This window comes from Colletotrichum destructivum, chromosome 6, assembly GCF_034447905.1.
Source record: "Colletotrichum destructivum chromosome 6, complete sequence".
Classification (NCBI taxonomy): Eukaryota; Fungi; Ascomycota; class Sordariomycetes; order Glomerellales; family Glomerellaceae; genus Colletotrichum; species Colletotrichum destructivum.
In genome coordinates, this window is record NC_085901.1 from 1,399,554 (window position 1) to 1,422,142 (window position 22,589).

General features: G+C 55.5%; 8 protein-coding genes across 8 annotated transcripts; 1 reads left to right on the forward strand and 7 right to left on the reverse strand.

Moving 5' to 3' along the window:
• Nucleotides 1-15: 15 nt before the first annotated feature.
• Nucleotides 16-4,335, reverse strand: CDEST_09607 (Putative biotin/lipoyl attachment, pyruvate carboxyltransferase, biotin-binding, carboxylase; the record flags this gene model as incomplete). Its single annotated transcript, XM_062925766.1, has 12 exons — nucleotides 16-123; nucleotides 203-1,503; nucleotides 1,554-2,451; nucleotides 2,506-3,351; nucleotides 3,421-3,482; nucleotides 3,548-3,667; nucleotides 3,723-3,754; nucleotides 3,811-3,848; nucleotides 3,925-3,936; nucleotides 4,013-4,020; nucleotides 4,077-4,097; nucleotides 4,206-4,335. 12 exons carry the CDS (start codon nucleotides 4,333-4,335, stop codon nucleotides 16-18), a joined length of 3,576 nt encoding a protein of 1,191 aa, XP_062781817.1.
• A 3,645-nt stretch (nucleotides 4,336-7,980) lies between these two features.
• Nucleotides 7,981-8,400, reverse strand: CDEST_09608 (uncharacterized protein; the record flags this gene model as incomplete). Its single annotated transcript, XM_062925767.1, has 1 exon — nucleotides 7,981-8,400. The coding sequence occupies one exon, from the start codon at nucleotides 8,398-8,400 to the stop codon at nucleotides 8,041-8,043; it is 360 nt and encodes a 119-aa protein (XP_062781818.1). The 3' UTR covers nucleotides 7,981-8,040.
• An 808-nt stretch (nucleotides 8,401-9,208) lies between these two features.
• CDEST_09609 (Putative mitochondrial pyruvate carrier) lies at nucleotides 9,209-10,735 on the reverse strand. Its single transcript, XM_062925768.1, has 3 exons — nucleotides 10,538-10,735; nucleotides 10,119-10,191; nucleotides 9,209-10,008 (listed from the first exon to the last, which is right to left on the reverse strand). The coding sequence occupies exons 1-3, from the start codon at nucleotides 10,608-10,610 to the stop codon at nucleotides 9,735-9,737; spliced, it is 420 nt and encodes a 139-aa protein (XP_062781819.1). The 5' UTR covers nucleotides 10,611-10,735; the 3' UTR covers nucleotides 9,209-9,734.
• A 2,480-nt stretch (nucleotides 10,736-13,215) lies between these two features.
• Nucleotides 13,216-14,826, forward strand: CDEST_09610 (Putative ATP/ADP-dependent (S)-NAD(P)H-hydrate dehydratase, carbohydrate kinase, predicted). The gene is made up of 4 exons (XM_062925769.1): nucleotides 13,216-13,351; nucleotides 13,414-13,511; nucleotides 13,576-14,310; nucleotides 14,367-14,826. Exons 1-4 carry the CDS (start codon nucleotides 13,249-13,251, stop codon nucleotides 14,496-14,498), a joined length of 1,068 nt encoding a protein of 355 aa, XP_062781820.1. The 5' UTR covers nucleotides 13,216-13,248; the 3' UTR covers nucleotides 14,499-14,826.
• A 1-nt stretch (nucleotide 14,827) lies between these two features.
• CDEST_09611 (Putative Zinc finger C2H2-type) lies at nucleotides 14,828-15,944 on the reverse strand. The gene is made up of 2 exons (XM_062925770.1): nucleotides 15,310-15,944; nucleotides 14,828-15,265 (listed from the first exon to the last, which is right to left on the reverse strand). Exons 1-2 carry the CDS (start codon nucleotides 15,876-15,878, stop codon nucleotides 14,842-14,844), a joined length of 993 nt encoding a protein of 330 aa, XP_062781821.1. The 5' UTR covers nucleotides 15,879-15,944; the 3' UTR covers nucleotides 14,828-14,841.
• Nucleotides 15,945-15,947: 3 nt separating this feature from the next.
• Nucleotides 15,948-16,541, reverse strand: CDEST_09612 (uncharacterized protein). Its single transcript, XM_062925771.1, has one exon. It carries the CDS (start codon nucleotides 16,498-16,500, stop codon nucleotides 16,294-16,296), a length of 207 nt encoding a protein of 68 aa, XP_062781822.1. The 5' UTR covers nucleotides 16,501-16,541; the 3' UTR covers nucleotides 15,948-16,293.
• Nucleotides 16,542-17,031: 490 nt separating this feature from the next.
• Nucleotides 17,032-18,396, reverse strand: CDEST_09613 (uncharacterized protein; the record flags this gene model as incomplete). Its single annotated transcript, XM_062925772.1, has 4 exons — nucleotides 17,032-17,423; nucleotides 17,681-17,803; nucleotides 17,859-17,975; nucleotides 18,204-18,396. 4 exons carry the CDS (start codon nucleotides 18,394-18,396, stop codon nucleotides 17,032-17,034), a joined length of 825 nt encoding a protein of 274 aa, XP_062781823.1.
• Nucleotides 18,397-19,710: 1,314 nt separating this feature from the next.
• On the reverse strand, nucleotides 19,711-21,943 carry CDEST_09614 (Putative ATPase, F1/V1/A1 complex, alpha/beta subunit, nucleotide-binding domain-containing protein; the record flags this gene model as incomplete). Its single annotated transcript, XM_062925773.1, has 6 exons — nucleotides 19,711-19,974; nucleotides 20,032-21,018; nucleotides 21,074-21,194; nucleotides 21,260-21,316; nucleotides 21,453-21,619; nucleotides 21,872-21,943. The coding sequence occupies 6 exons, from the start codon at nucleotides 21,941-21,943 to the stop codon at nucleotides 19,711-19,713; spliced, it is 1,668 nt and encodes a 555-aa protein (XP_062781824.1).
• Between the last annotated feature and the right edge of the window lie 646 nt (nucleotides 21,944-22,589).

Below are 22,589 nucleotides of genomic sequence, written 5' to 3' on the forward strand. Positions count from 1 at the left end.
GTACCGTTTGTCTAACTAAGCCTTGACAATTCTGCAAACCAGGTCGGAACCGTCGACCGAGTCGCCCTCCTTGACCTGGAGGGTTGCCACCTTGCCGTTGTGCGGCGCAGAGATAACCATTTCCTAAGGGGTTTGGATTAGCAAATGGCACGAGAAAGCGGGTTAAAGACCGTGTGATCAACCACACAGGACAAAGACTTACCATCTTCATGGCGCTGAGAACAGCGATGGGGTCACCCTTCTTGACATCAGTGCCCTCCTTGACGCGGAGCTCAACCAGCACACCAGCCATGGGCGCGCCGACTTGGCTCGAGTCAGAGGGGTCGGCCTTGAGACGGCTGACGTTCTCGACCGAGGCCTTGTTGTCGTCGACGGTGACCTGGCGGACCTCACCGTTCATCTCGTAGAACACCTCACGCTGACCGGTGTTCTCGCTGAGGGGGCCGATGGCCAGAAGCTTGAGGATGAGGACCTTGCCCTTCTCGAGCTCGACGTGGAACTCCTCGCCGATCTCGGGACGGGACAGGAAGTACTTTGTGGGAAGGACGGAGAGGTCGCCGTACTTCTGGATGAACTTCTTGTAATCCTCAAAGACCTTGGGGTACATGACGTACGCGGCGATGTCGCACTCGGTGACGGGACCGCCGAACTTCTTGTGCAGCTCGCGCTTGACCTTGGCGAAGTCGACAGGCTCGAGGAAGAGACCGGGGCGCTTGTCCAGCTTTCTGCGGTCACGGAGAGCATTGGAACGGAGGGGCTCGGGGAACCCGCCGTACGGCTGGCCCATCAAACCCTCAAGGAACTCCAGCACGGAGCCGGGGAAGTCAAGTTCGCTGGCACGGGCCTTGACATCCTCGGCAGAAAGCTTGTTGGAGACCATGAATTGGGCAAGATCACCTACGACCTTGGAGGTAGGCGTGACCTTGACGATGTCACCAAGGAGGTCGTTGGCGTGCTCATAGGCCTTCTTGGTCTCGGCCCACTGGGTGCCGAGGCCGAGCTGGGAAGCCTGGAACATCATATTGGTGAGCTGACCACCGGGAATCTCGTGCTCGTACACCTCAGGGTCGGGACCGCTGAGGTGGGCCTCGAAAGGAGAGTAGAGTAGACGCAGCTGGGACCAGTAAGAGTCCAGAGCGCGGACGTGGGCCGGGTTTAGGCCAGTATCGTTGTCACTGCCCTCAAGAGAGGCGATAATGGCGTTGATGCTGGGCTGCGAAGTCATGCCGGACAAGCTATCAGTGGCAGCGTCAACGGCGTCGGCGCCGGCCTTGGCACAGGCGACCATGGAGGCCACACCCGTGCCGGCGGAGTCGTGGGTGTGGACGTGGATGGGAAGATCGGGATACTTCTTGCGGATGGCACCAATGAGGAGCGTCGCGGCGTGTGGTTTGAGAACACCAGCCATATCCTTGATTCCGAGCACGTGAATGTCGAGGGCGACAAGTTTGTCCACGAGTTCGAGGTAGTAGTCGAGGTTGTACTTCTTCTTGGGATTCAACACTATCGATGGTTAGAAATGGTCATACTAAGTCATGGAAGGGGAAATTCACTGTCGCCACTATAGCACACCGTCCCCTCTACGACACCACCGGCCTTGTGGACGGCCTTGATACCGACCTCGAGTTGGTCGATGTCGTTGAGGGCGTCGAAAACGCGGAAGATGTCGACACCATTCTTCTTGGCCTGCTCGACAAAGTGGTCGATAGCGTTGTCGGGAAGCGATGAGTAAGCCACACCGTTGGCGCCACGCAGAAGCATCTGGAAGGGGATGTTGGGTACCGCCTTCCTCATGCGGCGCAGACGGTCCCAGGGGTCCTCGTAAAGGAAGCGGTAGGCAACGTCGAAGGTGGCGCCTCCCCAGCACTCCAAACTGTACAGGTTGCTGAGGCCGTGGCTGGTCTCCTTGGCAATGTTAAGCAGGTCGACGGTGCGCACACGGGTGGCCAGCAGAGACTGGTGGGCGTCACGCCAGGTCGTGTCCATGAGCAGGGTGCCCTTGTAGTCGCGGACGGCCTTGGCAAAGGCCTTGGGGCCCTCCTCGAGGATGATCTGCCTCCAGCCCTTCGTGCACGTCTGGGTGACGTCGACCTTGGAGCCATCGTCGTTGAGGAGCTCGGGGAGGATGATGTCGCCCTTGAACTTGGGCTCGCCGATCTGGCCCTTGATGCTGCTGCCGTTGACGGCGACGTCACCGAGGTAAGCAAGGAGCTTCTGCGCGCGGTTCTGACTGCCGATGAGGTCGAACAGCTGAGGTGTGTCGTCGATGAAGGTGGTCCAGCAGTTACCGTCGATGAAGGTGGGGTGGGTGAGCAACGAGGCGAGGAAGGGGATATTGGTCTTGACACCGCGGATACGGAATTCGACCAGGGCACGGAGGACCTTTCTCCGGGCAATCTCGTATGTAGAACCGTGGCAAGTGCACTTGACGAGCATGGAATCGTAGAACGGCTGTTGGTTTTCGTATTAGCAATTTGTCATGGTTCTCGGGGCAGATAGCAATACCGTGATCACGGCGCCGGCGAAGCCGTTACCACCGTCGAGACGGACTCCGTTGCCACCGGCGGAGCGGTAGACCTCGATCTTGCCCGTGTCGGGCTGGAAGCCCTTGGAGGGGTCTTCGGTGGTGATTCTGCACTGGATGGCGAAACCTCTGGTGGAGATGCGGTCCTGCGTCAGGCCGAGCTGTTGCAGGGTGGCGCCGGCAGCAATCTGGATCTGAGCGGCGACGATGTCGATGCCGGTGATCTCCTCGGTGATGGTGTGCTCGACCTGGATACGGGGGTTGATCTCGATGAAGTAGTACCTGTTCTGCTGGTCGACGAGGAACTCGGCGGTACCGGCGTTGCGGTAGTTGACCGACTTGGCCAGCCTGACGGCGTCGTTAAGGATGGCATCGCGAACGTCGGAGGGGAGGTCCTTGGCGGGGGCGATCTCAACGACCTTCTGGTGACGGCGCTGGACGGAGCAGTCACGCTCGTACAGGTGGACAATATTGCCGTGGTTGTCACCGAGGAGCTGGACCTCGATGTGCTTGGGCTTGTCGAGGAATCTCTCGACGAAGACGGTTCCGTTGCCAAAGGCAGACTTGGCCTCGGAGGTGGCTCTCTCGAAGGACTCCTTCAGGCTCTCCTGCTCGCGGACGACACGCATACCGCGGCCACCACCACCGTAGGCAGCCTTGATGATGATGGGGAAACCATATTGATCAGTGAAGCCCTTGACTTCCTCAAAGGTAGCGACAGCGCCTTCGGTACCGGGGACGACGGGGACGTTGGCAGCGATGGCGAGCTTTCGGGCGGAGACCTTGTCACCGAGCGAGTCGATGACATCGGCAGAGGGGCCGACGAACTAGAAAGCGCATGGCGAGTCAGTTGGCGTCGTCAGATTTTAGGGGGATTTCTGCGGCATGTGTCTTACAATCAGGCCGGCCTTCTCGACGTTGCGGGCGAACTCGGCGTTTTCTGAGAGAAATCCGTATCCTTTTGGCGGTGTATCAGTGGGCGAACTATGAAGTAGAGGATGAAGATTAGACGCAGTTCCTTACCAGGGTGGACCATTTGCGCGCCGTGCTCGACGGCGATTTTGATGATCTCGTCTCCAGCGAGATAAGCACCGACCGGGGTGTACTGGCCGCGCTTGCCAATGACGTATGCCTCGTCGGCCTCTGTGGAACACTGGTCAGAGAAGAACAGAGGGGGCGGGCTGCAATACAGGCTTACTCTGTCTGTGCATGGAGAGACGGTCCTCATAACTGCGAGAGTCAGTATGCGACGTTTGCGCGCCAGGTCCAGACGACATGTGATTTACCTGAAGACTGCGATGGTGTGCAGTGACAGCTCGTGGGCCTGAGAGAGTCAGCGCTGGGTCTCGGGCCACAGTAGCGGGGAGGCAATGATGGTGAAGAGAAATGGGACAACTTACGGTTCTGAAGATCTAGACGCGACCGAAAGTAAGCATGACTGATTCCGGAGCATCACCTTGGGCTGGGACGAGGTTCGAGAGAACATACACGAATGGCTGAACGACGGTTAGTCTGCCGTGAGTCAGGGGCTCGGTTGAACGGAGGCACTTACGAATTTCACCACGGTTGGCAACTATACACATAAAAAGGACATCAGGTCAGCATTTGTTATGGTTTGGCGAAGGCGGCACGAGAAGCTACAGAGAGATCCCGGCGACACAAAAGGACGGATCGCACTCACCCAGAATCTTCTTCAGGTGCATGATGCTTGAGTTGGCGCGGATGTGGTGGATGGTCTGGGGGTCCTTCTGGACCTCCTCGACGTCGCCCTCCTCGAAGACATCGTTGAAAGTAACGGCCGTTTGGGCCATGATGAGCAGTTGTGAGTGTGAGGGTTTGGAGGGGAGGAGAGAGAAGCAGCGGGAACCGGAAGAGATTCAGAAGCTTCAGCGGTCCCTAGTAGGTATTTATTTGTACGGGCCGAGGAGAAGAAGGAGGAGGAGGAGCAGTAGAAAGCTGTTGAGGTCTCAGCTGCGAGACAGTTGCGTCGGCTGTTCGGTTGGCGGGGTTGGTTCAGCAGCTGGTTTTGGGACCGATCTGGTTTGGGACTGGACTGGCTCGGTGGGGTGTACATACGGGTATCTGCCAGGTTGCTTAAACCCCAAGCTTTTACGCAAGTCTGGTCCAGGGGGGCCGATTCGGAGGTACCGCTGGGTTTGGACTTTTGCTGCGGCCTGTCTTCCAGGGCCAGGGGGGAGTGATATGAACCGAAGGCCGAACTATTGCTGCTGTTGCCGTAGTGGGCTGAGAAGCACGAGCCGAACGGGGGGATTCGATTTGACACGGGGAAGGCTTTCTGCTTCGATGACAGGCGAGCGCAGCTCTTCTCTCTCTATTACACCCGTCCGACCGAGAGAGTGGAAGGGAGGTGGATATCGGTGGTGGGGGAGAGGAGGAAGAGGGGCGGTATTCTGTACACACTATGACGGCGGTGGATGCGAGTGGTATCTGATTGTATGTATGTGAGCGCCAACGACGAAGCAGTAGCAAACAGCTGACGGCAACAAGGGAGCTGGGGGAAGATGGGAGAACAAGAGGACGAGCAGAGGAAAAGAGCAGAGAAGGAGGGACGGGACGAACTGGAAGCTCGAGGGATGAGGGGATTTATGCTATCTGGGAGCACTGGTCACTGGTCAGGGCCAAAAGGTAAAACGGTCCATCGACTTTTTTGGCGACTCATCTGCCCTTGGCTCTCTCGGTGATCACAGTCACAGTCACAGTCAACAACACAGGGCATGGGATTCTTCATCTGTATCCATCCGTAGCTCCTCGGTGGTTGTAGGCACACCCCGGGCTAACCCATGGCTGGAGTCGGTGTCGTGAAGAGAGGGACGCAACGATGGAGTTGAACCGACCTCTCCGCGGGGCATTCGCTGTGTGAGTTTGTGACTGACTGACTGGACTGGCACCCCTCGTCGTCATGAAGGAGGGGACCTTGTCTCTAGCTCGCTAGCGCAAAAGTAAGGCGAATCGCCAGGGCCACTTGTACCCAGGTACTTGGTATCACGAGGTGGGAGACGCAGCGAGCTGTGCTGGAGGGGCTGGCGAGACAGTGTACCTGTAGATTTGGGTGTGTTTGGGTTGGTTTGGACGAGGAATCAGACGCGGATGACGGTGGTCGGAGGCATCACAGTAAGGATAAGAAGAGGAGGAGCCTGGAGGGGTGAGTGACGATGGCGGAACAGGTACTGATGTACATGATACAAGATACAAGATACAAAGATACGTGGGGCTGTCCTGTTTGGGAGCTGTCCTGGGCTGTAGACGGGGAGCTTAGGCCACTCTGCGATTGAAGATGCCGCACCACTCAAAACACGCATGCCGCTTTGTCGCGGCAAGCTGCCAGAGAGGGAGGGGAGGAAGAGGAGGGGGAGGGAGGGAGGGAGGAGGAAAACACCGAGGAAAAGACAAGGCTGGTCCGTCGATCCATCCGCTGCGCAGCGAAATGTCTCGCCGGCATTCGGCTTCTGACACTCGTCTGCCATGTATCTCTCCCATGCCATGTATCCCATGTCTGCATGTCTCCCACCTGACCGACGATGAACAGGAATGGGGCATGGCTAATTCACACTTTTGTCATTGCCAATCTACTGCCGCTGCAGTCCATATCATCTTGTTGCCGGTCTTGGCATCGAGATGCTGCACTGCCATCCGCACGCACTATACGTCCCCGGTGACAGACTGGTAGTCATCTCCAAGCTGCCAAAAGGCTGGCCACCACATACAGACACGGCGATGGTTGTAGGTCAGTGCTGTCATTAGGCGTTCAAGGAGGACCCAGTCAGGCCAAGGGTCAAGGAACATGCAGCAGGTAGCGTCCATGTGAAGCCCCATGGATGCCAACCTGAGATGCTGCTACCTCTTGGCTTTGCAATGCCCCCGAGAAAGAAACCAGAGTGAGGCCGAGAGACCGGGGGCCCTGAGAATAGGAATAGCAGCAGAGCCCCTTCCCCAAACGTTGGACAGCATATGTTAGAGAGAAAATAATACCATGGTTCCAAAATAAAAACGAAGTTTGGCGGGGTTCGTCAAACGCCGCTAGACCCCAACGAATTGGCCAACCAGAGCCTGCCGATAGGTAGGTTCACAAAACAGCTCTGCTGTGGTTGACTAATAACGCTTGCTTTCTCGAGCGAGCAACTCCAGACAGTCGACAGCGTGACAAGTGCCCGTGTCTGTCACAAGGGCAGGGCGGTTGTCTAGCACACCTTGGACATGTCAGAGAAGTCGGAAAGAAAATCCCCCCAATCCCAGCCCGGGGAAATCACACATCGCTCGGTAAACCTCGCGATCCCACGAGCACTTCACGGCTTCAGCTCCCGCAAAGAAGGCTGTATGATGGAGCGTCCCGGGGGCCACCACTGCCGAAGCCGAGGATAACACGGCTTTGCCCGCCGCCACAGCCCGTGTCGACTCGGACGTCCGCTTCGCGCTTCTCCAGCCCGGTCCTTCACCTCACCTCGCCTCTCCTGCCTTCGGCACAACTCTGCCCTCGGGACAACTCGACGCGATATCAGCTACCACGGGCATTTTCCTGTCCCTGGACTTTTTCTCGCCTTCCTCGCCCCGCGGTCCATTCCGTAACAGAATGCGGGGTGACTTTCGCAGGGTTCGGCTCCTCGTCTCGTCCTTGTGAACTTGTTCCCCCTTTTGTGGCGTTTCCGTGGCATCTAGCAAGGGGAAGGGGGTGAAGGACATCGTCGACCTCGGTTTCCTGCACCGAGGGGCATAATTGCACCGGCCTGCCGGCTCCCTGCCCAGAGTCTACGATGACAGGTGGGCAGGCCTCCCCGACCTGGGCCCGGCCTGGACACTCCAACCGCCGAACGGCGACCGCCCACACCTGGACCGGATTGACAATTCTCACGAGGTGGATGGACAAGGACATCACCACATGGGCGACAGCCATGAAGCCACACGGCAGAGCCCAAAAGGCAGGAAACACACCACCCCGTCGTGAACAAAACCACGCATCCCCATATATTCCTCGCGCGTTATTTCCGGTCCACCGACCGCGCTTCCGCCCAGATGCACTTACTGCTTTCTTGGGCATCCCTGACCTAACTAGGTAACCAGTCAGCACCGCATCAAGCTGAGAGTGATGGAGAAGAGAACAATGTCCGAAATTGGACCAAGATGGGATGAAAAACAATTCGTCGCATATCGCATCGCCCGTCTCGCCCTCGACTCGTTACACCGCCAAGGTGCCGTTCTGCATCTCACTCGCACTGCAAGTCCACACAGTCCACGGGCGACTCGGCCAGATTATCCTGCCCAGCTTAGCCCGTACCACTGACTGGGTACGATCCAAGACTCTTGGCCCCCCATCTGCCATCAGCGCTTGACTCCCTCCGTTTCCTCTTTTTTTTTTTCTTTCCCGCTTCTCGGCCTTCCGCCCCAGTCCATACCAGATTGCTGCCGGCATCCACGCGGCGTTTGGTAATAGAACCTCCCCCGGACAAGAGGGAATAACAAGAAAGGAGAAGGAAGAAAAAAATAAGAAAAAAACCTTGTCATCAAATCCCAAACCCACTTGACGATGACTCTCCCGCCAGATCTGGATACTCCGACGTCGGCTCTCCCGGCACGTCTAGCTGAATTACAAGTCTCGTCGCGTCAAAGATTACTGCGCAAGCGCTACGTACGGTGTATCTCCAGTCCGCCACCGCAGAACGCTGTTGTCGATGGTAATATGAATTAGCGATGGCTTCATGACACGGCCTGGCAGCAATGCGACATTTATTTTCAACCTTGTCAGTCCAGTCACACTCGTCACCGGTGGTCCCCCCTCTTCGATCTGGAACCATCTCCTCGAGCAGGAAGGGGTCGTAGTCGTCGTGTGCCGGCCCGTCTTGCGTGATCGGCCTCTCAAGCATGTGTAACAGTGTGACTCTTTCTCAACCCGCCGGGTATCGCAGGTTATTTGAGGCACAAGTCGTGTACCCGCCGCGCTGCACCCCACGATTAATTACGCCGGGCTCCAGCACATGTGCTGCGGCGGCCCCAAGAAGAGGTGGATGGGTGGGATCTGCACTCGGCCGGCCGCCCGGCGAGATCTGCTTCGAGCGTGCCAACAACACACCTAGAGAGTGGGGGTTCATGTCGGCCCTCTCGCGGTTTCGGAGAAGGGCCACACACCCACAGAATGTCACGGCGGTCCATGGCCAAATCCTCCCCTCCTCTTGGTCGCCAGCTGGGAAGTAGGCGGCTGGATCGAATTCATCATACATGAGATGACCCGCGCTACCCTTTGACTCATCAGATTTAGCTCAACCTCCTGTCTCCGGCCCCGGCCCTTGAAACAAAGCGCGGTTCGCCCGAAATAGGAACCCCCCTCCGCTCCGCTCCGTCGGTACGGTGGTTGTCCTGTCACTTGAGGGTCGGTCCAGTCGAGCAGCCTGGCCAATCTCATGCTGATGCATTCGAAGCCGTCGCGCGCGTAACGGCCCAGAGACAGAGGGGGGAGGAAGAAAAAGGGAAGCCAAGAACGGCAATAAACCCTACCAGACTCGAGAGGCCCACCATGAAAGCAACCGCGATGATACTGACGACCAAACCTCCGTGCCTTATTTTGTAACAAACTGCCATTGCTACTGCTACCCAACAAGCCCCCCACGTCCGAGTCCTGCCCGATGCCCTTCTCGGGCTCTGACAGCCAAAGACACCACTTTGGCCCTTTTTTCCTTTTGTCCTCACGATACAGAGCTGTCACACTTGCCAGGGTTCCAGAAACAGTTCGCTGTTCTATTATACGACTTTTTGGGCGGGCCGTGATCATAGGGAGGTGCTTCTCTGGGAGGGGACGTCTCCCTCCCCTTTTCCAGGGGAATCAGGGCCCCCGTTTCCGAAAAAGCAACAGAAAACAACAATGCAAGGTTTGATGGTACAGAAACCGCCCGGCTACCGTTCCGCCGCGCGGCTGGGCGACGATGCCACAGTTTGCGCGCCATGCTCTACAGTGACATCGACGGGATGGGGGAGATCATCCTGCCACGTCCTCATTACACACCCCATGGACTCATCACAAATTCTCGGGGCCCTCGCAGCCCGCCAGGAACCTTTTGAAATAATCGTGCCGGCGGCAAGAGGACCGTCCCATCCCGCGCCATCCCGCACCGGGGCCAGAATATATCCCGCCTTATCCATCTCTCCGCAGTCGTCAAGCCTCGTCAAGCCCTTCCTCCCTTCCCCTTTGCGCTGGAAGATGCACTTATTTGCCGACAGCCTGCTTGACCTTGGACTCGACCTTGGCCTCGACGGCTTCGGCGGTCTTCTGGACGCCCTCGAAGGCCTCCTTGGTGACGGAAGCCTCCTTGCCGCCCCAGTAGTTGTACTGCATGTAACGGTATCCCTGGGTGAGCTGGGCGCCCTCGTTGACGAAGTGGCAGGCGAAGAGGAGGTAGTTCTTGGGCTGGACGGCGAGGGCGTAACGCATGAAGGTGGCCGAGTAGATGCAGAGGGCACCGGTCATCTGGCCGGAGATCCTACAAGAGAAAACGGGTACGACGCATCAACTCATCACGTTCTTATCTCGTCTTCGAGTTTCCCTGTAAGGGACACGGGGCTGGGTTGGGTTGGGGGGGCTTCGACGTACAGGTCGGGGGACTTTTGGGTGTCCATGACGGCGGCCAAGGGAATACCAAAGTTGGAGACGGGGCCCCAGAAGTCTGCGGTGCGCCAAGAAGGTTAGCTCTGCTGCGCTGTCATGCCGTCGTCGTTGTCGTCGTCGAAGCTATCGCGAGCGGCCGGCACCGGAGCGTCGGGTATTCTTCAAGCACCGGCGGCGGGGACGGGACCGGTGGGCACGGCGCCCTAGCTCATGAAACTACGATGCCCAAGACGGGAGGCCGCAGGCAAAGCGTATCCGGAAGCTCGAAAAGAGCCCGCGCGGCGCTGGCGATAGCTTCAGGCGAAAGCTCCCTTCCAAGGTGTCGGATAATCCCCGCTAACTCCGGACGCGGAACGCAAGGAAGGGGAGAAAAAAAACTTGGATCGATTCGGACGGGCACATACGGGTAGAGCAGACATAGTCCGACACAGGGTTGGACCTGATCTTTGCGTTGATCGCCTTGACGAGAGCGGCCATTTTAGAACTGTAGCTGGGGTGGACGGGGACAATTGGCAAAGGGGGCGGCGGATTGGGAGGTTTGTGAGGTCGTACTTTGTTGAGAGAGAGGGCGGCGAAAGAGAGGTTCGAAGGGGTGTGTGTTGCCCAAAGCTTTCCGTGCGCCGCTCCGAAATTTCACGGGCGGGCAGTAGCTGATGCTTCAGTGGGCGTGCAGCACCAGCAGCAGTACGCGCCTCCCCGGGAATAAACGAGTGGGTCTCGGAAATGGAGGGGAAAGAGAAAAAAGGAGGGTCGTGATTGGATGAACCGCTGGGATGGCCAGGACACCCCCAGCGGACGGCGTGCCGGTGATCGGATATCACGTGATCAAATTTGTTATCCCGACCTCCTGTGCGGCGCTTAGCCTGCATCGACGAGGTGTTTGGAAGGGAACAACCATTTAGGATACTTCGGGCGATAATCTGGTTGGGTAAGGGGGAGATTAGAGCAGAATAGAGGATGTACTGGCGAAATTGTTCGAACTGGTAGGTGGATTTGGGAGGAGGACAAGATTTGAGACTTGGAGGTGTTCGACCGAGAGCCACGATGTCTCGGCGGACTGACTTACAGGACAAGCTCCGGCCTTGTCTTGTCTTGTGAGGTATTGCCCAGTACGACAGCTCCGGAGGCGAGCGGAGCTAAGTCCAGACCGCCTAGCTGCATGCATTGTTCATGTTGCAGACCCTCGGATCCTGTAGAATAAATGGCAGTCCGAATTGGCTCTAAAATCTAGCTGCCGCCTGCTGCATTAGATACATCATGCGTCGTGATGGGTGGGCGGGATAGCCACCACCCCGTTATCAGCCTGTCCTCACCGTAGAGGTCATGTATACTGCTGAGTTGTATGACACGGATGTGTCTAGCGTATTGATGAGAGTCCCCGAGCACGGTCTCGCCCATCCATACGTCGAGTAGGTGTGGTTCGAAGAACGTGGGGAAGGGCGGAGGATGCATGCACCTGTGCAGGCTCGGGGATATCTCGTACGGATGCCGGGAAGTTCTGCCCTGAGGATCGTCTGGGGTTACTCGGGATGCCGAGGGTTCTCGTGAGTTTATCCTAGGGATTCGGAGTCGTAGCCAGAAGGTTGCGAGTTGGGGTACGAGGTCGGGTGACACCCCCGGGGTATGCCGCCGCCGGGCTCGGCTCCAGTTGTCCTGCCTCCCGTCGGGAAGTTATCTCAGACACTGCAGACACTGAAGGAGTATTTGGACTCTAGACTTTGCGAAGGCCGCATCCGATACATTAGGATTCGACGCAAGGCAATAGAGGTGAAGAATTGCTGGACAGCCACGGTGACGCCTTATCATTTCCTAGGAACGCAGGCATAGTACCCTCTCAAGGAGGTACATGACCCCTTACTCCTCCGAGCTCTTGCCTCCATGCTTAGAGACGTGATCTTCTGCCATCAATAGGTGCCAGACCAGGAGCTTCTTCTTTTCCAGTGAGATAGTTAAACTAAGCCGAAGACGAAGTTGAGTCTGATGACAGCATGCACCATTGGGAGCCGGCCTAATGCTCAGCGTTACAGCTGTTTCGAGCACAAGATAAGCTGTGTTGCACTTATCCTTGCTGTTGCCGTATTTGCAAAGGTGGTTTTCTTCTATCCATAGGTTAAACGTTGTTTCCACCTAGCGAGTTGGTCTTCTGCTATTCATGGGTGCTGGGCCATGATCTCGTTGTCACCCGGCAAGTTGGTCGCAGGGAGCGTTGCAGCAAGGTGCTGCATTCCTTTTTTCAGGGGACAATCCACAGTGCTAGTTCACTGGAAGGTTGTGGTTCAGCACCCCTATAGGTTGTAACACTCCCTGCATCCAACTTACAGGATAAGAACAAGATTCGTTTAGCTGCAATGCTCCCTGTAATTGACTCAGTACCTATTGATGTCAGGAGACTATCTTTTTTAAGATAGAGGCAATAGTAAAGATGAGTACAACTAAGCTAACCTCATACAAGAAGCAGCTTTAATGCTGAGTTCCGGGCTGTCTTTTAATGCTGCGTTGTAGTTATCGGACTCAACTTCGTCGTTGTCTAGGTGATAATGTAAACGTGCTACGCTGCTCTTGTGAGGGTTGTGGGAGTCCTGGCAATGATGGACGAAGCGTCACTTATAGATCTGACATGTGCGACGGGTTTGTTGAAGAATTTCAGGCGGCGATCCTAGCAGTCTACTGTGTCTGTCGACCTGTCCATTCTCGCCCCTGATAACGCGTGGCTTTTCGTGACTGCCGAGGAGTGAGAGAAAGAAGAAGAGCAGCTTCAGGTGATAGGGGTGTGGAGTGAGGAGGAAAGCAGAGAACATATAGTCCCCCAAGAATGCGCGACTTCTTGTGGCTGCTGAGGAGCAACGGAAATTATTATTTTTTGGCTTCAGGTAGTAGGGGGAAGACACTAGATAGTGACTCATTCTATGTGTATCAAAGTCACAGACGTTGTAATAATGAACAAAGTAATAAGACTTTGGCAATCGACGCGAGGTCACGGAGGCAGTAGTTTTCAACACGGTCAGGGCGGAGGTGACATGTGCATTACATCACGGGACAACACCCGACCACATATTCCCAACACGGAAGAAGTATCAATCAATTCATCTCTGTATCCTACAACACAATTTTTACCATGCCATCCGAATCCAGTTCTCCTGCAATGTCACCAGCAACCAAGGATATTCTTAGCTGCGTGCAGCGAATGATTCCGCCCATGTTGGAGAAGTTCCACAAAGGTAAGCTCGTCATCTGATGGTTTAGAGGGCGGGGCGTACAGATCCTCACATTCATCTTCCAGGGCAGCTGGGCCGCGTCGGTGTCCTCGGCGGCAGCGTTGACTACACCGGGGCACCTTACTTCTCGGCCATGGCCAGTGCCAGGCTTGGGTGCGACATGGTACGTCAAGGCATTGTCACTCGCGATGGCAGCAGAGATGCTCACTCACAAAAACCACGCGCAGTCCCATGTCATCTGCACACCCGGCGCCGCCTCGGTGATCAAGACGTACTCCCCCAACCTCATGGTCCACCCCCTCATGCGCCAGAGCCCGTCCGACGACACACCCGGCGGCCCTGAGGACGCGCATATGGACGCTGAGCAGGTCTCACGCCCCATCATCGAGATGCTCTCCCGTCTGCACGTTCTCGTCATCGGCCCCGGCCTCGGTCGAGACCCGCTGATGCAGGACACCGTGGCGCGGGTGATCCGCGCCGCGCGCGAGAAGTCGCTGCCCCTAGTCCTTGACGCCGACGCGCTTCTGGTGGTTCAGAAGGAGCCGTCGCTGGTCCGCGGCTACAAGCTGGCGGTGCTGACGCCCAACGTCGTCGAGTTCTCGCGGCTGTGCAAGGCGCTCGACGTCGACGAGGGCAAGGCCAAGGACGGGGCGGACGGGTCCGGAGAGGAGCAGAAGGAGACGGCCAAGGTCGAGGCGCTCGCGAAGGCGCTGGAGGGTGTGACCGTGGTGCAGAAGGGCGGCAAGGACTTCATCTCGAACGGAGAGAAGACATTGGTTGTCGACCTGAAGGGCGGGCTGAAGAGAAGCGGCGGTCAGGGCGACACGCTCACAGGGTCGATTGCTACATTTCTGGGATGGAGGAACGCGTATCTCGAGGGCCTGTGGGATACAAGCGATGGCAAGCTTGCGGAAGATGAGCTGGTCAGGCTTGCTGCCTTTGGCGGCTGTGCCATTACGAGGGTAGGTCTGGCGAAGGGTGTCTGTTTTTGACGCGGAGGTGCTGACTTTGAACGTAGGAGTGCTCCAGACGGGCTTTCCTGAAGAAGGGCCGCAGCCTGCAAGCAAGCGATTTGACAGATGAGGTGCATGAGTCATTTATGACTCTGTTTGGAGAGGTTGATGGAAAGGCGGGAGCTACCAAACTGTAAGATCTATATTCCAGACTCAGTCCGAGGGCAATTCAAAAGCCAACGGATGCCTCGTCAGGGACATCGACGACATTGGATTCCATAACGTTGTGTCAGAAGACAATCAAAAATACACGTTCTCTACCAGCTGAAAAGTCCTATTGTTCTTAACTCTCACCCCTCCCATCCTCTCCCAGCTTTCATCCTCTCCCAGCTTTCATCCTCTCCCAACTTTCATCCTCTCCCAACTTTCACCCTTTCCAACTTTCATTCTCTCTCAAGTTTCATCCTGCCTCAACTGTCATCACTCTCCTCATACCCCTCTCTACTTTTGTACCATCTTGCTGACTGTGCAGTTGTGATTTCAAGGGGCGACGGCGCGGGCGCAGACACCGACTGCTGTCGCTAAGACCTTGTCTTTGTTTTTGGCCTCCCAGGCCAACTTTTGCCTGAGTTTTTTCGCCAGATATCCTTTGAGATCTGTCGTACGCTGCTCGGCCTCCCAGCGCTTGCCTTTAATTGCATGTTGCTCTTTAACATGTTTCCGTCGCTTGGCGTTAGCAGCAGCAGCTTTGGCGGCAGCGGCAGCAATTTTGGCCAGGTGTTTCTTGGAGGCGTTGTGTTTATTGAGATGAGCCTTGGTGTTGAATGCCCGATCGCAAACAGGGCAGTAGTAGGTTTTTGCTGCCTTGTGCTTGGCTGAAAACTTTCTGCACCTGGTCGTCTCAACAGACACAACTTTGGGGGCGCCGCCCTCGGCGAGCCGGACTTGCTCGAGATGGGCCTTGCTGGCGAGGTGCTTGCGTAAGGCTGTAACTGATTGCAGGCCGACGTCGCAAATTTTGCATTCGTGTCGTCAAGAGGCCACGGCGCGGGCGCGGACACCAACTGCCGTCGCAAGGACCTTGTCCTTGTTTTTTTCTTGCCTTGCCATGCCAATCGTGACTTGAGCCTCTTAGCCTGGTACCCCTTGAGGTCCTGGGCACGCTCTTTTGCAATCCATCGATTGCTGTTTGCAGCGGCTTGCTCCTTGGCGCGCTTCTGTCGCTCGGCGTTGTATGCGGTGACTTGCTCCTTGGCGCGCTTCTGTCGCTCGGCGTTGTATGCGGTGACTTGCTCGTCGGTCATATCAACCAGACCGCGGGGCCGCTCCATGAGGGCAGAGTAGGAGCAGGCCGGCTGCCATAAGACGTCTTCCCTCTTCTGTCGCTCGGCGTTGTATGCGGTGACTTGCTCGTCGGTCATGTCAAAGAGACCGCGTGGTCGCTCCATGAGAGCGGAATGCGAGCAGCCCGGCTGCCACGTGACGTCTTCCCTCTTCCACGGCAGGATGTCTTCGAAAACGTATTCAATCTTGAATTTGACTCTGGCGAAAAACAAGAAGGTGAACGCTGCCTCCATAGATAAAATCGGTCTCGAGCAGTCGACATTTTGGTGATGTCGGGAATCCTCGACCAGCAAAAGAGACCCTTGTTCGTAATCTTGTAGCCCTTGTTCAATTGTTCCTGAACGCGACGGGGAAGAGCACCTTGGCTGTCGTAGTTTCGCAGACGACCAGCAACACCAGTAGTCTCATTTGTTCCTGAACCGACGTAGAGGAAAGTTGGTTCGTTGGGCTTCTCGAGTAGAATGCCATATGTGCCCCACGCTTTGTGGGCCGGCGGAGGAGGGAGAGACCGAAAAGAATTGACCGAGGGAAGAGATCTCAACTCTAATCCCACCTTTTCTCCTTTTCTTTCTCAACTCTTATCCCACCTTTTCTCCTTTTCTCTCTCTCGACTCTCATCCCACCTTTTCTCCTTTTCTCTCTCAACTCTCACCATAAGGTTCCGAGGAGATTAGGTGCGAGATCGAGGGGTGATGTGCAAGCCGCTTGGAATGCGTCTTCTTCACCGAGGATCGTCTTGTATATGGGACACATATACCAGTCTGGCGCATCTGTCTGCAGGACACACCATGCGTAGCCGTCGACTGGCTCTCGAAGCTCGTCGATGTAATTGGCGTTCTCTTTGCTGGATGTCATGGTGTCGTACTTCTCTGACGATGCATCATGGAAAAGGGTGGACACAGACAGCGATAATGACAGAGGGGATTTTGCACCTAGTGTGGTAATGGGCGGGGGGAGGGGTTCCTGCCCAAGACAAATGAACAACCAAGTTAGAACAAGTACCTAGGGAAGGAGCTGAGCATAATGGAAGATGCAGCAAGAGCTGACAATGAAGTTGCGGCAGGAAGCACCCCATGAGTTGAAGGTTGGTAAATTACAGGCGAGGGCAAGGGAAAAACAAGAGAAACCCTCCTTCTCTCACTCAAAACCATTGGTACCACTTGCGGGGTGTGTTGTTGGATTTCTTCGACGGTGACTGGTGCCATCGGTTGAACCTCGACTTGGGGCGGAATATCGGCCACCACCATGACCAGAACCAGCGCAAGGGTAACCTTAGGTACCTTGATCTTCGGGGCCTCCGGAGCCTCCGAAACCTTCTGGACCTTGGACTCCTCCGCCTTCTCTGCAGCCTTGTCCGAGCGGCCGATTTTGGCCTGATACCGGGCGTCATCGGAAGCGTGCGACATCAAAAATTGGACCGCTTCCGTCCACTTGTGGGTGCCGGTTCCCCATGCGGCCAGGGGGGGGCCAAGTTGTAGATGAACTTCCTGTGATTGCATCCAGGAACACCGGCTTTTGGCCAGCCTTGACAGCGTCGCGGAATCGTCGACACTGTCCATAGGAGGACAGGTCCCCGCGTCGCTGCGAGGCCGTCGGCGTCGCATGAAGAGCCTTAATGACTCTTATTTTGTCCCAGTCGGACATAAAGACCTCCGACTTGTCGTTGTTGAAAACCGTTACCGCCTTAGTCAAGGCGTCGACCTGTGCCTGCTTGGGGATGTAATCGGTGATGGTCGGGTAGGCCCAGTTTCCCCGAGCAGTTGGTTTAAAGTCTGGGTCTGTAAACCCAGGGACGCCGGACGACCGTTTGCGCTTTCGAGTCGGCTACTTTTCCTCTTGATCGTTCTTAGGGCCCGGGGTTGTCGTTTTTCGTCAACTTCTGGGAATATCCGAACCCTCCTCTTATAAAACTCTTCTGTGACTGGCGAATTGAGGTATTTGTACCAACTCTCCCTTTCCTTGCCAGGTATATTATCCAATATCATTCCACGTATTGCCCTGTGTCATCGGATTATAGCGTGGATATCCCTCATACGCTGATCCGGGGTGGAGTCGAAGCTGGGACGGAAGGGGTTGATGCCCCGGAGGTAGAGTGGCAAGCCTGCAAAGACGAAACACCCTGATCCAATATATAGGAAAGTGTTCTCGCCAGGCTTCTCTAGCAAGAGAGCGTAGATTCGCTAGACTTTGTCTCAGGCTGGCAGTGGAGAAACCCTTATGGCTAATCTTGTAGTCCTTTGCGAGGAGCTGTCGGATGTGACGAGGCAGGGCGGTCTCGTTATTGTAATATTGAAGTTGAGCCGCGGCGCTGGATGACTCGCTGTGGCGTTCTTCACAGGTCAGTCACAGTCCGTTGTGCTTGCCTCGGCTGGAACACCTACCAGCTTACTTATATTAACAGCAGTGAAAGGTGTGGACAACAGCAGGAGCCCGGGGCAACTATCCCGAAGGCCGAAGCGCCCCCGTAGGATAAAGGAAGGGTTGTTCTCGATCCGGAGTTTCGCTGGAGGCTTTTCACCCTCTTTCCTTCAGTATCCGTAGTCGCTTGTCATTCCCACGATTGGATCTAAAAATGCCGTCGCCGCTGTTGCTGCTTGAGTTGCTTGTGATGGTGATGGTCCTGGCGTTCACAGCTTGAGTATGGCTAGTGATCTCTGCGTCAAAGTCGTCTCCGTTCGGCTCCAGTTTGGGCTTGGCAGCTGTCGAGCCGTTGCCGGTAGGCTGACCCGCTGCTATGAACATGGCGAGCATATTTCTCGTGGCTTTCTTGTTAGCCTGGTTGCGTCGCCAAGTCTTGAGAGCTCTGTCAGATTTTGTCGTGGACCTTTCCCGCACCATAGATACATGATGTCGAAGATGTCGAGATAGCAGGAGGGGACTTGTGTTATTTAGAAGGGGTTTAGTACTTGAAATACTTGGATTGTTTTTTTTTTTTTTTGAACAAAGAACCAGAGGGCAGTGGGCGGCGGCGGCGACGTGTTGAGTCTGAAGAGAGAAACAGAAATCTTGGGTTGGAGGGAGAACAGGGAGTTTTATATATGAACCAGTTCCTAAATTTTGCGCTGATTATTAGGAAAGAGCTACCTGCTGCATATACTGGAAGAGAAGGTACAAGAATAAGAACAGAAAGAGCACAGTTTTAAGTAGCTAAGTGCATCTATCTCTTATGATAACTGTGTTGGCCGTGAATGTGAATTATAATAGGAGATTATGTCTGCAGGTTGTAGCTTGTTACTCTAAGTGCTGTAACTTCTGCGATATCTATCAAGGTGTTATAGCATGCAGAAGGCTGCTAGCAAGTCTGCTACAAAAAGTGTAAATCTTACTTACAACTTGAACAGTCTGTAAGGTATTGAAGTAGACAGTTTTATAGTAGTGGTAATAGGCTAGTAGTAATACAAAGGGGAATAAAAAACAAGCTAGAAACATTCTACTTCTTGTCCCCTAGCTAAAGACATAAAGCAGATTAATAAGTTCTGTAATTAAAACAAGAGTCCAAACAAGAGACTAAATAAAAGTCCAAATGAAAGATCAAACGAAAGATCAAACGAGAGTCCAAACGAGAGTCCAAACGAGAGTCCAAACGAAAGACTAAATGAAAGATCATATAGAAGATCCAATTATAGTCCGACTAACATAGGTACTGGTGTCAATGGGATGGTGATAATAAGATGCTGATGATGATAGAACTAAGTTGATGGGATAGTGACTGAAGAATGTTCTAGTAGCCATCAGCGTTCTGGCTGAACGAGTGATTCGACCTGCTGAGACACCAACATGATACCAAGATACACTTTGCACAGGTGGATCTCGTGTGGGAACTGGTTGATGAATGGACAAAAGGAATCGAGGGCGTTAATTGAGTCTTGAGCTCTATTTTACAAGTGGTTCGACTGGAGATCTTTCCCCAAGATCGCGTCCCCTGGTGCTTCCCTTGGCCCGGCGCAAAAACCCTCGAGATTTCCTCACGCCTCTAGGAAAACACAAAACTTCGGTATAGACAGCTACATCAACCCCGAGCACTCCCAGTCGGACCATTTATTATGTCAGGTGAGACTGAAAAGTTTAACCCAGGAAGCTCTTGGTGAAAGAGACAACGACGTCCTTGAGACGAGCCTCGAGGTCCTTGCTGAGGGCACCCTCCTTGTCAATGGTGGCGATCAGGTCGGACTCGTTGGTGCGGAGGTGGCCGAGGAAGTCAGACTCCCACTGGAGGATCTTGGCGACGGGGACGTTGTCGAGGTGACCGTTAACACCGGCGTAGATGAGGGGAACCATCTCGTTGACGGCCATGGGAGAGTACTGCTTCTGCTTGAGGAGCTCGGTCAACTGTGGATTTGGTTAGCATACACATTCAATACTAGTTCAATATCAAGGTCAACTTACGCGTTCACCTCTGCTGAGGGTCTGCTTGGTAGAGGCGTCCAAGTCGGAACCGAACTGGGCGAAGGCAGCGACCTCACGGTACTGGGCCAAGAAGAGCTTCAGGGAACCAGCGACTTGCTTCATGGCCTTAAGCTGGGCGGCGGAACCGACACGAGAGACGGACAGACCGACGTTGATGGCGGGGCGGATACCCTTGTAGAAGAGCTCAGCCTCCAAGAAGATCTGGCCGTCGGTAATGGAAATAACGTTGGTGGGAATGTAGGCAGAAACGTCACCACCCTGGGTCTCGATGATGGGCAGGGCAGTCATGGAACCACCACCAAGCTTGTCGTTCAGCTTGGCGGCACGCTCAAGGAGACGAGAGTGGAGGTAGAAAACGTCACCGGGGTACGCCTCACGTCCGGGGGGACGACGGAGCAGCAGCGACATCTGACGGTAGGCAACAGCCTGCTTCGAGAGATCGTCGTAGATGATCAGGGAGTGCTTTCCGTTGTCACGGAACCACTCACCGACCGAAGCGCCAGTGAAAGGGGCGATGTACTGAAGGGGGGCGGCCTCGGAGGCAGTGGCGGCGACGACGATGGAGTACTTCATGGCGTCGTTCTCCTCGAGGGTCTTGACGAGCTGGGCGACGGTGGAACGCTTCTGGCCGACGGCGACGTAGACGCAGTAGAGCTTCTTGGTCTCGTCGTTGCCGCTGTTCCAACGCTTCTGGTTGAGGATGGCGTCAAGAGCGACGGCAGTCTTTCCGGTCTGACGGTCACCAATGATCAACTCACGCTGACCACGTCCAATGGGGACCATGGCGTCGACAGACTTAAGACCGGTCTGGACGGGCTGTCTGACGGACTGGCGAGGCAGAATGCCGGGGGCCTTGAGCTGGGCACGGCGCTTCTCCTTGGCGTTGATGGGGCCCTTGCCGTCAATGGGGTTACCGAGAGCGTCGATGACACGGCCGAGCAGCTCGGGACCAACGGGAACGTCGACCTGTTGTGCGTATTAGCGGATAATTCTCCCGTCGTTGAGGCAGGTAGAAACTCACAATCTGTCCGGTACGCTTGACGGTCTCGCCCTCCTTGACCAAACGGTCAGAGCCGAAAAGCACGACACCGACCTGGCCGGCCTCGAGGTTCATGCACATGCCCTTAACGCCGGAGGCGAACCTGTAGGTCAAATGGTTAGACATGATGAAACTCAAGGGCGGGCGGATGAAGGGCGCCAAACATACTCGACAAGCTCCTCGGCCTGGACGTTGGCCATACCGTGAACACGGGCGATACCATCACTGTTCCCCAACCGTCGTCAGCAAAACTTTTCCGACCGTCGATATGACGACATGCAAGTCCCTCGTGCAAGCTGATGATGCATTGAAGCTGTTCCGATGGGTGCTCGCGATGCCGAGATGTGCCGCCTCAACGTACCCGACGGAAAGGACGCGGCCGGTCTCGGCGAGACCAGCCTCCTCCTGGACACCACGAATTCTCTGCTCGAGAATGGAAGAAACCTCGGTCGGGGATGCCTTGGCCTCGGCGTATGAGCGAGTCTGCATCGACGTGGCGCTGTAGACGGCGGGTGCGGCATTTCGGACCTGAGGGCGGAAAAAAACAGGTTAGCCGAAGCCCGAAAATGTTATGGGCGCTTCCCCCCCAAAACAGCGACGCAGGCCCCCTCAAGGGAGCTCATTGAAAAGCTCTTCCGTGGCAGCAACGCGCCCTCTGCGACTCCAAAAAAGCTCTAGGGAATCTAATTGAGGATCGTGCAACCGAGTGACGATGTTTTTGGATGGAATTGACGTCGGTTCGGGGATGGGGATGTTGACGGAAGGTTGAGGTTGACTTACGGCAGCGACTCTGCCGGCAGCAGAGACGGCGCCGACGGCGCGCGTCGACTGTCGGAGGGCGTTGCGGAACATATTAGAGGATCTTGGACACTGTCTAGATCGAAGGAGAATCAATTGCAATAGATGCAATTGAGTGGAGGGGAGATTGGGGTTGATGAAGGTGCCTTTGAAGGAGTGCAAATCGAGTCTTTTTCGGAAGAAGCCCAGTGGAGGGAAAAGAGAGTGAGGAAGAGGTGGACCCGAAGCTGTGCTGGCCGTCCAATAGCGGCTGGCCGTCGAGTTTTGCCTCAGTCCAACCCGAGATCTCCCTAACAATTTCCGACCAGCGAAGCGACGGATACGTGCCCCCGTCACCCCGTCAAATGCTGCATTACATAATACAGAGCACGCCTACGGGCTACAGCAACTGCTGAGGAGTGCTGACAGGCGGATCTAATCTCGACCCAACGACAGGAAAAAAAAATGTGCCAGTCTGGCTTTCTGCCCGGGGCATTGAGTTTTGCGACCGGGCGACGCTACGCGCCCATCGGTGCGGATCGGAACACCCGTCTCTCTCCTCCATCGTCTCAATGTTTGTTCTAGAGGTAAGGTATTCTTCCATGTCATGATAGCCTCAATTCAGCGTGCAAGCATTCGTCTTACAAATCTGCATGCATGCGCCGTTGGTTCGTTTGTCTAGCTTCCCGGCGTCCCGTCTTCGACTCCCCTTTTCCCCGGC